Source organism: Eleutherodactylus coqui, chromosome 3 (assembly GCF_035609145.1).
Source record: "Eleutherodactylus coqui strain aEleCoq1 chromosome 3, aEleCoq1.hap1, whole genome shotgun sequence".
Lineage (NCBI taxonomy): Eukaryota > Metazoa > Chordata > Amphibia > Anura > Eleutherodactylidae > Eleutherodactylus > Eleutherodactylus coqui.
In genome coordinates, this window is record NC_089839.1 from 283,707,673 (window position 1) to 283,720,367 (window position 12,695).

Consider the following 12,695-nt stretch of genomic DNA (forward strand, 5'->3'; position numbering starts at 1 on the left):
TTACGCATACGCTCGTACGAATCTGGCCTTAGAGTGCGTTCCCATGCTAGTACGGGCTTGCAGCTGCGATTACACACAGCCGCAGCCGCCAATGACAAGATCACGCTTCCAATGGAGAATGTGTGGAATTACCGATTTTTTAAGCACCGCTCTTTTTAATGTACAGCGATGTTGCGCTTTTCTCACAAAATGCATCGCAGGTTTACACGCACAATATCAGTCCGACTTCCTCAGACCGATATTGCGTTCACCCCTGTAAATGCCTTCTTAGGCTACATTCAAGTGAGAAACGACATCGCTCACGTGTACGATTTCATCTATAAGAATGGAGTTCACATTCGCGCCAGTTTTGTGTTCGTGCGAATGTAGCCTCAGGCCGCTTTCACACAGCTGAGAAAATCGTGCAAGATTTATGCGAGACGCCCAAGTTTCGCAATTATTAGAACCCCATGGTTTTTTTTTCCTTCATCGTGGTGCGAAAAAAAAAGAAAAAAAGGAATCACGCTCTATCTTTGGGCGTTTCCCCAGAAGGCTTGTTTTCAATGGCGCGGGCAAAGCGTCACATAGCATGTGAGGTGCATGCAAGTGTGATGTGAGGTTTAACCACTGAGAACAATGGGAAGCACTCCGCGCCTAAAAACCACAGCGGAGGATCGCTACTTCCCAGAATGATGTGGGGCGGTTTTATCACAAAAACGCCTCACATCGGCGGGGACATGGCACGTCGGCGGCTCGATATATTACAGAAGAGCTCCCATTAAAACCCGCAAGAAAAACACCCCGTGTGACGGCAGCCTGAAGGCTGAGGATGTGTGTTCACAAGAGACATACTGGATCCTCCTCATCCTCGTGGGTTACGTGCCATTCACCTCACTACAAAGCGGCGGAGGGCGAAAACCTGTAGTAGAACTGAAATGGAACCCGCCACCTCAGAACAGCGCCGTAGACTAAGTGAGGATTCACAGACCGAGCATGGACTTCACGGGAACGATGAGGGGGGTGGGCACTATGTCACCAACATGGCGGCCATTTTGAATACCAGCATCTTGGGTTCAGCTCTACAGGAGGTAGGTGTGTGATGTATCAAACTGGCAGATGTCACCAGAAAAACAACGGCGGGCGTCATCTGAATGTAACTTCATTCATTCTCCTGACTGATATTCTCATGCAAGTTCTGTCAGAACTCACATAGTTAATGAACCCATTAAAAAAAAAAAAAGAAACATTGGCGCGAGTTTGAAAAATCACTGAATATCCGATTTTCATGCACATTTCGCACATGTAATGTGTAATGTCTCACACGGCACGCAGACGGGGTGTCCGTGTGATGCGCGTTACACCCAAGAATGTCGCTCTGTACAGGTGGAATTCGCACAAAAAAAATAATTCTGCAGCCTAACCTGCTGTGTGAAGGGACCCTGCGGTTGGTTTCACACGGGTGCTCAAGATTTTGCTGTGAGAAAATAGCGGCAAAATCGCATCTTTGTTGCCGTGATTTTTGTGAGTTAGCTTTTTTTTTTTCCTTCAGAATAATCTCGCCTCGCTGCTGCCCGCGGTAAAAATCACGCAATTTTATCACAAAAGTCAATAGGACTTTCTAATGTTAAAATTACATCGCAAGTTTAATGCAATAAAAAGGAGGCTCCGTTGGGAAACATGGAAGATTAAAAAACCGCACACCGCAGAAAGATGGAGTGTGCCGCGATTTATTTTTGCTCTCGAGTGAAAACATCACTAATGGGAAGTAATCCGGTGTAAAGCATTGGTTTCATAATCTGCTTTTTTACTGGGCTCACGCATCCCTTAGGGGAGGTTTCGCACAGAACAGAATTTTCAGGCAGATCCTCCGCACGGAAATTCCGCTGCATTTATAGTAGCCGCAAAGTGGACACGATTTTGAAAATCTCGATCACAAGCCGAGAAAATAACCTGCACAAAACCCGTGCGGAAATGGACTTGCGGTATGGAATTCAAATCCGTGGCATGTCAATTTTATCGCCGTCTCTTCTCAATAGGTGGGTGCATTGCGCACAGGAATTCGTAATGAAACACGCACCAAATGGCGCAGCTATGAAAGCAGGCATTCCACGGCTGATCTGCAGTGGAACGTGCTGCAATTATTTGCAATGATAGGAGGCGGGGCTAAGTGGCGTGAATTAGCCCCGCCCCTGTCCCACCTCTCCCCATTGCAAATAGTGCAGAGGGGCGGAGAGGAGGCAGAGAGGGGGCGGGAGCTCAGTTCCTGCTCCTGGCTCTTCCATCCTCCCCCCCCTTCCCCGCAGATGAGGACGATGTATATCGGCTCGGCGTGAAAACCGAGCTGATATACGGTCGTCTGAATCCAGCCTTATATTAAAAAAAAAAAAAGCCTGAACCACATTTGGTATCGCTGCGCCCATAAAACTCTGATCTACCAAAGTAACGCATTATTTACCCCACACGGTGAAGATCATTAGGGGAAAAAAATGCAACCTCAGAACTGTACTTTTTTTGGTCACCCCATCTACAATAAAAAAAATGTGATAAAAAGTGATCAAAAAGTCATATATACTCCAAAATTCCACCACCAGAAACAAAAGGATGTCCCACAAAAAAACAAACAAAAAAAGCCCTTAGGCCTCCTTCACACGGGCGACAAAGTCGTGCGATTTTGTAGCGTTGCTACGATGCTACAAATCGCATGTATGTGAAGCCCATGCTTTCCTATGGGTTCCTTCACACAAGATGCTTTGTAGCCTGCGACAACCCGACACACAAACCTGGCAGGTCCGGCGATATACACGCGACACGCGAGGTTTTGTAGCCCATGTTTCTCTATGGAGCCTTCCTCTCTGTTGCATCGCATGGAAACGCGGTTTGGATGCGATGCAACTTTGGCAGTAGCAGATGCTACAAAGTCGTGTGATTTTGTAGCGTCACATGCGACTTTGTAGCGCTACAAAATCGCGGTATTGCTGCGAGAAAATCGCAGCGATATCATACGGTGCAGCGATGCGGTGTCGCCCGTGTGAAGGAGGCCTTACACAACTATGTTGACGGAAAAATAAAATAAAAAAGTTACATCTGTCAGAAGATGGCGGCAGAAAACATTTTTTTCTCCAAAACTTTTTTTTTTAAAGTAATTCAGCAAACCAAAACAAACTGACTTCCTAGATCTGGTATCGTAGTAATCTACTGACCCGCTGCATAGTTATCAAATCACTTTTGCTGCAGTGTGCACACCATAGACGCAAGACCCCCGCAAAGATGGCGGAATTGCATTTTTTCCATTTCACTCCACTTAGAGTTTTTATACGTTTTTTTTCAGTGCATTATATATTAGCATTGGAAAACAAGACCTCAGAAATCTACGCTGATGGACTACTAAGATTTGTTAAAAGTGGGGAGGAAAACCTGAAAAGGGAAACTAAAACAGGGGCAGTCTTTAAGGGGTTAAAAACAGAAAAATAAAGTATCTGCAAAAACTGGCACCATGTGTCTGCAGGTCTGCTACAAAGACCCAAATTAGCCTCTAATAAGTAGTTTGACCAACTGGACGAGCTCTTCAGAAGTAAACCAGTAACACCCATCTACACCCTACAGCAGAGCTCTAGCTCGTCCGACCAAACAACACTCCATGCCAGCTATACCGCCACTGGCAACAATAATCGCTAGGTGCGATCGCACACGACATGCCCACCCCCCGATCCTCCGCGACATCCGCTCCCCACGTGTTCTCCTCTCAACAACTCCAAACTTCCTGAATAACTTCACAACGTAGCAACAAAGACCGTTCTGATTGGCTAATGACACGGAGCCCCGCCCCGCTACCGCGCTCTCGCAGGTGACAGGTTGGCTGTAGGCCACGTGATCGCCGCTGTAGTTCCTGATTGGACGGAGTGGTGATCCCCGGCTTCTGTGAGGCCTGGCACTGCGGGTGTCTGAGAACTGTGTCACCGTGTCATCTGTGCGACATGCCCGCAAGGAATCCTCACAAAGCCGCCTGTCCGTGCCCGGCCCCGCACGGCGACAACACCGGCGGCCGGGAGGAACCGGAAGCCGGGGGCAATGCGGAGGATTTACACATCATTAAATCTCCCAGTGATCCCAAGAAATACCGGTGAGTCGCTGTGTGACGTCCCGCCGCACCTTCTGACGTAATGGTTACAAGCTTCTGACGTCATGCGGGATTTCCTCGTGCTGTATACTATCTGTGCTGCTGTGCCAGGGCCGCCCCCTTCCTGGTCAGGTGCTGCCCCCAGTGCCAGGTGCTGGGCTTGTGCCAGCTGTTTCCCTCTGTGCCAGTCTGTGTGTTGTGTTCTGCCTACCTTTCCATGCCAGGGTCTTGTGCCAGGTGCTCCCTTATTCTGTACCCATCTGATGGTGCTGCCCGCCCTCCCAACCCTTGTGCCAGGTGCAGCCCTCCATCCTGTGCCAGGTGCAGCCCCACTCTATACCCATCTGCGTGGTGCATGCCAGGGATCTTGTGCCAGGAGATCCTCCTATCTATCTGTACCCGTCTGATGGTGTCTGCCAGGTGCTGCCATCCTTTCTGTTCTCAGATCTTGCCCCCGGTGATACCTTCTTCCATTGTATGCCCTGGTCTCGTGCCAAGTGCTGAAAGCCCCCACCCCCCTCCAATGCCAGGGTATAATTCTTGGCATGGCCCCTCTCTGTACCCGTCTGACAGGTGCTGCCATCTCTCCTATCTTTAGGTTTTGTGCCAGGTGCTCTCCCAACTTCCAGTGCATGGGTCTTATTCTTGGCATTGCCCTTCTCTGTACCCATCTGAGTGGCGTATGCCAGGTGCTGCCTTTCTTCATATTTTCTCAGTCTTGTGCCAAGTGCTGCCATCCTTCCTATTCCTGGATTTTGTGCCAGGTGCTGCTCTCCTCTTCCTTTATATTCCCTGGTTTTGTGCCAGGTGTTGCCACACCCTGTACCCATCTGAGTGGTGCATGCCAGGTGCTGCCATCCTTCATATATATGGATCTTGTGCCAGAGGAGCCTCCTCTCTGCATCCATCTGATGGTGTATGCCAGGTGCTGCCCTCCTTCCTATCCTTAGGTCTTGTGCCAGGTGCTGCCATCCTTCCTATCCTTAGGTCTTGTGCCAGGTGCTGCCATCCTTCCTATCCTTAGGTCTTGTGCCAGGTGCTGCCATTCTTAGGTCTTGTGCCAGGTGCTGCCATTCTTAGGTCTTGTGCCAGGTGCTGCCATCCTTCCTATTCTTAGGTCTTGCACCAGGTGCTGCCATCCTTCCTATCCTTAGGTCTTGTGCCAGGTGCTGCCATCCTTAAGTCTTGCACCAGGTGCTGAACCCCCTTCCAATGCCTGACTATTATTCTTGGTGTTGCCCCTCTCTGTACCCATCTGAGTTGTATCTGCCAGGTGCTGCTCTCCGCTTCCTTCATATTCCTGGATCTTGTGCCAGGTGTTGCCCTTCTCCGTACCAGTCTGAGGAGTGTATGCCAGGTGCTGTAACTGCTGCACCAGTCCATGTGTCTGTCTTTCTTTCCAGTTGTTGCCTTGCTCCTGTACCACCTGCTGCCATGTCCTTGTTTCAGTGCCCAGTACCAGTCTGGTTCCTTCCTTATGCCATTTCTGTTTTCTAGCTGCTGCCCATTACTTGTGCCCTTGCTTCGCATCGGTAGCTGCCCCATCCTTTTGCTTTGTCCCAGTTACTGCTGGGCAGGTTGCCCCTGTTCGGTGCCCGTTGCCCCTTCCGTGCTTTCTAGTGTCTCTCTATTACTACAGTCTAGTTGCTGGCACTTGTTGTGCGTCCTTGTTATAGACCCGCGTATCGTAGCCAGTTAGGAGTGTTCTGTGTTTATAGAAATAAAGCTTATTTAACGTTGTGAAACTTTCTGGTGTTTTGTTACATTTATTCACAATTTTCAAGATCTCTGCTTGCTGTCAGTGAACTGTTACATTCTTGTTTACATCTAGAAGCTTGAAACCCCTCCACAGGCCACATTTGCACTGTGGAAATGGGAGCGGGTGTCCGCCCGCCCGCCTGATTCCGCAGCAAGTACCACCCATAGCACGCTATGTAAAAGCGCTTTTTTTCTGCACACGACCGGAAAGCGATTGCGATTTTCCGCGTGCGGAGGAAAAATCGCAGCATGCTCTTCCTGTGCGGATTCCGCAGGACGGCTTACAGCGGAAGCTGTCTGATCTGCAACCCTTCCCCAATGACATTTCGGAAAGGTTGCGGATTCTGCGCCATCGCCTAGTGAGGAGGCAGGAAAAGCCAGGATTAAAAAAAAAAAACAATAAACTGTACTGTGCATATCTGAAGGCTCGCTGTGCGGACCGTCCGCAGTACAGAAAGAAGAAATCAAAGTCAGGTACATGCGGAATCCGAGCCGTCCGTGTGCAGGGGGCCTAATGGTTCTGGTAGATGAGACTTTGTTACAATTGTGTCCAGCCTAGACAATCCCGACTGCAGACTGATACATTGTAACGCACTGTACGGTCTGGAGAGAGGTCTGTGCTGCTGATGGTGCTACCCTGCAGAGGATTGTATAGGCTGTAGAAGCAGAAGGATGCCTTCACATCTGTGTTGGGGGCTCTGGCCGGCGGTCCTGTCGCAGATCTGGTACAAAATATTTGAAGAAATTGCGCTGCAGCGCATGCAGCGCCTTTTCTTCTATCTACCGTGTTTCCCTAAAAATAAGACAGTGTCTTATATTTTTGTTCAAAAAGGTTTAACTTTTTTACATGTATAGCTGCCTGGACACTATTTAAATTGACTTTTTAAATTAACTGTTAGCAGGGCTTAATTTTGGAGTAGGGCTTATATTTCAAGCATCCTCAAAGACTGAAAAATCATTTTGCATCCTCAAAAATTCTGGAAAATCATGCTATGTCTTATTTTCAGGGTATGTCTTATTTTCAGGGAAACAGGGTAAAAGCCAGGCGGCTGGGCGGAAACTGAACAGACCCCATTATAGTCAATGGCGTTCGTTCAACACTGTTCAGTTCTGCACTGCAGAGCCGTTTGGCCATGGGGATTCCCCGGCACAGATGTGAGACCACCCTTACTCTGGGTCTGCACACGTGTTCAGCCTCTGGATGCAGACGAGAATGTTGGGACTTACTGACTTTAAAGGGGTTGTACCCAAAATACAAGTTATCCGCTATTCACAGGATAAGGTAACCTACTGATCTCCAGAACGAGAGACCCGAGTCCCCCATCCTCCTTGCTGCGGGGTTACTGCACCCTCCGCAGTATGGAGGAGACTAAATGGAGCGCTGGTGGAAATTCCCAACAGATTTAATTGGTCCAACTAGAAGAAACCCTCTTTCTGGATGTAATCACCCAGTCCACTTAGTTAAAGGGTATTTCCATCACAGAAGGTTATCCCATATCTACAGGAGCTTGGATATCTCCCGCAGTCCCATTGGAGTGGAGGCACACGCACGTCCTCCGCTGCCCACACTACGGGGCACACAGGATCAGTGGGAGTCCCAGAAGTCGGACCCCCAGCAATCTTGTGGATAGGGGATAACTTGCTGTGGTGGGAACAACCCTTTAACCCTTGCTGATCTACTGTTATTCCTGGGGAAGCCACGGTGAAAGGAGTGTTGTCATTGGACAGTCGAGCAATGGAAGAACTTTCTATGGGGTGGTGAATCGCACTACTCTATCTTCAGATCAGGACCTACATGTGGAGGATGCTGGGGAACACCTTTTACCTGACTGCGTTGTGCCAACAGTTACATACGGTGGAGGATCCGTTATGGCCTCGAGATGTGTTACTTGGCATGGTCTTGGTCTTTTGGTCGTAGTGGCAATAACAATGAACACGGAGGTGTACCTGACATGCTATACAATAATGTGCTGCTGACAATGTAATAATACTCTGGGAATGGTCGGCCATACTTACAACGAGCCTTGTCACAAATCCATCGCTGATTTAATGTTGGTTTGAGAACTCTCTAGACATTTACAGGATGACTGGAGGGAAATTCCAGCTGAAGTATATCTGATGTCATTAGGGCCATTAGGTATTTATTTGGATTAAATACTATTTTAGATTCTTGCTCAGGGGTGCAATTACTTTTGGTAGGATGGTGTATCTTCCTGTATTCCCACGTGATGATTTTGTTTGGGGCAGTAAGGGGTTATCCAGACTAAGGCCGCCTGCACACGGGCGGAAATCCCGCGGCGGGATTTCCCGCGGGATTTCCGCCACTGAAAGTTTGCATAGGAGTGCATTACAATACGCACTCCTATGCAGACGGCCGCGCGAAATCTCGCGCGGCAAACAAACCGCGGCATGTCCTATTTTTGTGTGGGGCTCGCACTCACCCGGCCGCCGGCTCCGGTCTGCGCATGCGCCGGCTGCGCCGCAGCCGGCACATGAAAGAGCCGGGACCGCCAGGTGCGGGTGAGTACGCGCTCGTCTCTGCAGGCTCTCGGGTCGGGTCCCGCGGCGAGAATTCTCGCTGCCGGATCCGACCCGCTCGTCTGCAGGCGGCCTAAGGAAACTTGTGAAAGGTGCTCAGAGATGTGACAGAAAACTAATAGTTCCACCTTTGCGGACCCCCTGCTGCTGACATAGGAGGGCTGCGGCTGATGTAAGCTGTTACCATAGCAAGCCCTACTTGTTACAGTTTGGCAATTTCTACGGATCTTTGTAACCTCCATTAATTTGCGTGATATTACATGTGGATTTACGGAAGTGACTTTCAGGATCTCGCCGCAGAAAAAGAATTCTGGCTACTAGGCAAGAATCCAGTGCGCTATATTCTGCGTGTCCTTACTAAGGATCTCTGTACTCCCGTCTATAGAGGTTCTGCGCTCGCAGCTTTCCAGCGTGCTTACGCCCTAAAGCGGCCCATAGACTTTAAAGTTAGCTGAACCCGACTGATGATTTAAAGGGGCTGTCCATTTACCCCTTGAAAATGTAATAACCTGTGCAGATGTGTGAAAATAGCAAATACAGTAGTACTTACCCGTCCTCAGCCCCAGCGGTCAGCACGGCAGTTGTCTGACAGTGGAAGTCAGATGACCGCTGCCTGCCAATCAGAGGTGGCAGCGTCACCGCCTGTTCTCCTGGCATCAGTGCTCACATCCTGGGCACCAATGAGTTCTGAACGGTGACGCTGCATGCAGCTTCTGACTAGCAGGTGGTGATCACCTGACTACTACCCTCAACAGAGACCGGGACAGCCACAGCGCTGGATCACCGAGGAAGGGTAAGTTATTTTCACACATCTGTACCTTTTCATTAACTTTTTAAATAGTTTCCAGACAACCCCTTTAATGTGTATTGTGTCCGCCGGACAGTTTCTTGATGTTTGCCTTGACTATCGTGATACAACATGCCCTGGGAGATAAGCTGCTGCCAGAAGTGTCTGGATGGATGCCTTGGTGCGTGTGTGCGCGCGCCCGCCCGTCCGACCGCTCCGGTTTATAACCCCATAGTCTGTCCTCTTCATTCCTGATCTCCTCTTCTATCCCTGTAGGTTCATTCAGCTGGACAATGGCCTCCGAGCTCTACTCATCTCTGATATGGCCTCCATGGGTCACTCTGCCAACGAGTCCTCTGACGATGAAGAAGATGATGATGACGATGATGAAGAGGAGTGGGACTCTGAAGAGGAGAGCGAGGAGGAGTCTGAAGAAGATGAAGAGGAGGATGAGAATGAGGACTCGGACAGCCAGTGTACTAAAGACAAGAAGGCCTGCACCGAGAAGCTGGTACGCTGGAGTGATGACACCGCTGTTGTAATGGCTCTCATAGACAGAACAAGAATCTCACGATTCTTGTTTACCCCAGCGAACAAGCTGGTGATGTCATCAGTTGCTCGCTAAGGCTGACTGTTTAGACTGCAGGTTCCTACGTGAAACGCTGAACAATCATCGTGTATGACCTCCTAACGCCATGGGACGTACATTTACATCATGGATGTTCGGGGTATGTATGGAGGGGGATCGCGGGTCAAACCCTTTCCATACAACGCGGGGCTGGCTGTTTCTTACACCCGACGCTCGCCTGCAACAGCTCCAGTAATCGGCGCCGCTCATCGGAGCTATTAACCCTTTAAATGCCGCCATCAGTTCTGATAGTGGCATTTCAATGCCCTGAATGACGTTCGGGGGTCTGGCACTGCCTGATGCAATAAGGGTTTGTATCAGAATTTCAAGTTCTCTTCTGTCCTTACAATCGGGGATAACTTGCTGATTGGTGGGGGTTTTACCTCTGAGACCCCTGCCAATCTCATGTCCCCATTGTGTCCCTTCTTTGCCTGTCACAATGGGGTTGCTTCTCCACTGACAGTAATGTCTGACTGAATGGAGTGCTGGCTGAGCATGTGCGGTAAGCGCTCCATTCACTTCAGTGGGGCTGACGGAAATACTTGTGCGCTTGTTGATCGGCTATCTCCGGCAGTTGCATTGAAAATAAATGGAGCGCTTGTGCAACCAGTGTTACTTTTGCTCCTCCTCGCTGTATGGGGAGCTGTAAGCCCCGCAGTTAGGATTGGGGACACAGGACCCCCATTCTCAGGATCGGTGGGGGTTCTCGATGGTGAGCCCCCCCCCCCCCCCCCTCCAACCAATCAGCAAGTTACCTTTCAGTGATGGGAGCCATGACGCCAGTAGTAAGGCACCGGACTACTTTGGCCACTGATTGGCTGGAGAGGTTGCATGCTGTCTGCTTGTAAACCAAGTCTGTAGTAATTAATCCTAGTTGACGGGATCCTCTGGGAACACGGCCCGCTGTAAGAGTAATATATATTATGCTGCGCTACGTGATTATACTTTCCTTGTCTCGCCGCGCTCATATTTGATGGAATCTATAGGATGTGCTCAGCGTTTTCGGTCCATTTACTGAAGACCTTGGAATGACTTGCTCATTTGCTGTTCTTCTCTCTACAGTCCGCAGCCGCCCTTTGCATCGGAGTAGGAAGTTTCAGCGATCCAGAAGATCTACCTGGATTAGCGCACTTCTTGGAACACAGTGAGTCTCACAGATCATTTTCAAAGGACCAGACCCCTTTTAGGGATCCCTTTTAGGGATTTCACCCATGCGGTGGTTTTACTGCCCTGTTGTTTCTTTTTCTGTGACATATACATTTTCATGTAGCAGTATATATCTTTATCTCATTTTATTGCGGTTTTTTTTTTTACTTTTGTAACAATTTTTTTTTTTTACCATCTATGTCCTCCATGATGTCATATAAGACTTCTGGGAGTCATTCACTTGGTCTTTTGTAAATGTTTTTTTGGTTTTTTTTTCTTATCTCACACTTTCCCACTGTAGCCGGGGCATCCATAGGAGCCTCAGTTACAGGGAAAACATCCCCCTGTAGTGACAATAGTCACTGGCAGAGCTGATCAGGGTCTGCTTAAACCCTGCAGCTCTGCTGTAACTGGGCTCTTGGCGGTCACGTGATCGCCGGGTCGCACAGTGGAAATAATACTTCCCCTTTCGCTTTGTAGTATATAGCGCTCATTGAGCACTGTGTACCCGGGAAAGGAGAAGGCAGAAGGGTAGAGATGAGCGAGTATACTCGCTAAGGCTAATTACTCGAGCGAGTAGTGCCTTAGCCGAGTATCTCCCCGCTCGTCTCTAAAGATTCGGGGGCTGGCGCTGGTGACAGGTGAGTTGCGGGGGGGAGAGAGGGAGAGAATTTTTAGAGACGAGCGGAGAGATACTCGGCTAAGGCACTACTCGCTCGAGTAGTTAGCCTTAGCGAGTATACTCGCTCATCTCTACAGAAGGGGTTTAAAACCTCTTCTCCGGGTTCTCAACTGTGACTAATAGCTGACAACCAGACCCTTGCCTGCTTAATTGCAGGGGCTTCAATCCTGCGCTGCGCATCTGCTATCAGCAGGGATTATAGACCATGGCAAGCGCCATATATTTACCGCGTTTGGTCCTTTTTAAGGGTTTAAATCTTTTTGCAGTGTAATCTTCTATGACCATACCCTCAGGGGAAGAACTGAGGAGGCAGAGTGCGGAGTAATGATCTTTAAGGTCTATATAAAGTGGCTAGTAGCCCGTGTATTTATCTGCGGCTCCATCTCTTTCAGTGGTCTTCATGGGCAGTGAAAAATACCCAGATGAGAACGGCTTTGATGTTTTCCTTAAAAAACACGGGGGCAGCGATAACGCCTCAACAGACTGCGAGCGCACTATTTTTCAGTTCGATGTGCAGAGAAAGCATTTCAAGGAGGCGCTGGACCGGTAAGATGTTAGCTGTAAGCTTCTATTTACTGTCTGCTAAAACCACATAATCCTGTGCTGCGGATGCAGAGCCATCCTCCACCTGCAATAGGTGGGAGGCCCTTGGTTTTGAGAAGGAGAGGATATATATATGTAATCTCCGCCAATACAGCGTTGCTACATCGCTTCCCAAACAATGCTACGTTTCGAGCTCAGAGCTGACTTATGCTAGTTTTACACGTCCGAGCGTGATATGGGGACGTGAAACTCGGGCGATTGAAAAAATGCTACGTACCTGCGGATGCGAGGTGTTGTGTCAGAAACGCCTCCCATCAGTTCAGTTGCAGATTTCAGCCACGTTGGAGGATCGACAAGTGCAATGTGTTTTCCGGCCCCATCGAAAATAATGGGCGAGGCGTTCGGAGGGAACGCTCCAAGATAAGACATGCTGGGATTTTTAAATTTTTTTTAAATTCCCGCACCACTATGTGATGCGCGAGAAAATTAGGAATCTTGGAATTTCTTACCTTTTTGC

General features: G+C 49.1%; 1 protein-coding gene across 1 annotated transcript in view; it reads left to right on the forward strand.

Annotated features, from left to right (window-relative positions):
• The first annotated feature begins 3,865 nt into the window (after window positions 1-3,865).
• Window positions 3,866-12,695, forward strand: part of NRDC (nardilysin convertase) — a 53,551-nt gene continuing 44,721 nt past the window's right edge. Inside the window, exons 1-4 of the mRNA XM_066597600.1 lie at window positions 3,866-4,099; window positions 9,456-9,690; window positions 10,870-10,951; window positions 12,028-12,181. Coding sequence (XP_066453697.1) covers window positions 3,954-4,099; window positions 9,456-9,690; window positions 10,870-10,951; window positions 12,028-12,181 — 617 coding nt within the window. The 5' untranslated portion in view covers window positions 3,866-3,953. The remainder of the gene's footprint in view (window positions 4,100-9,455; window positions 9,691-10,869; window positions 10,952-12,027; window positions 12,182-12,695) is intronic.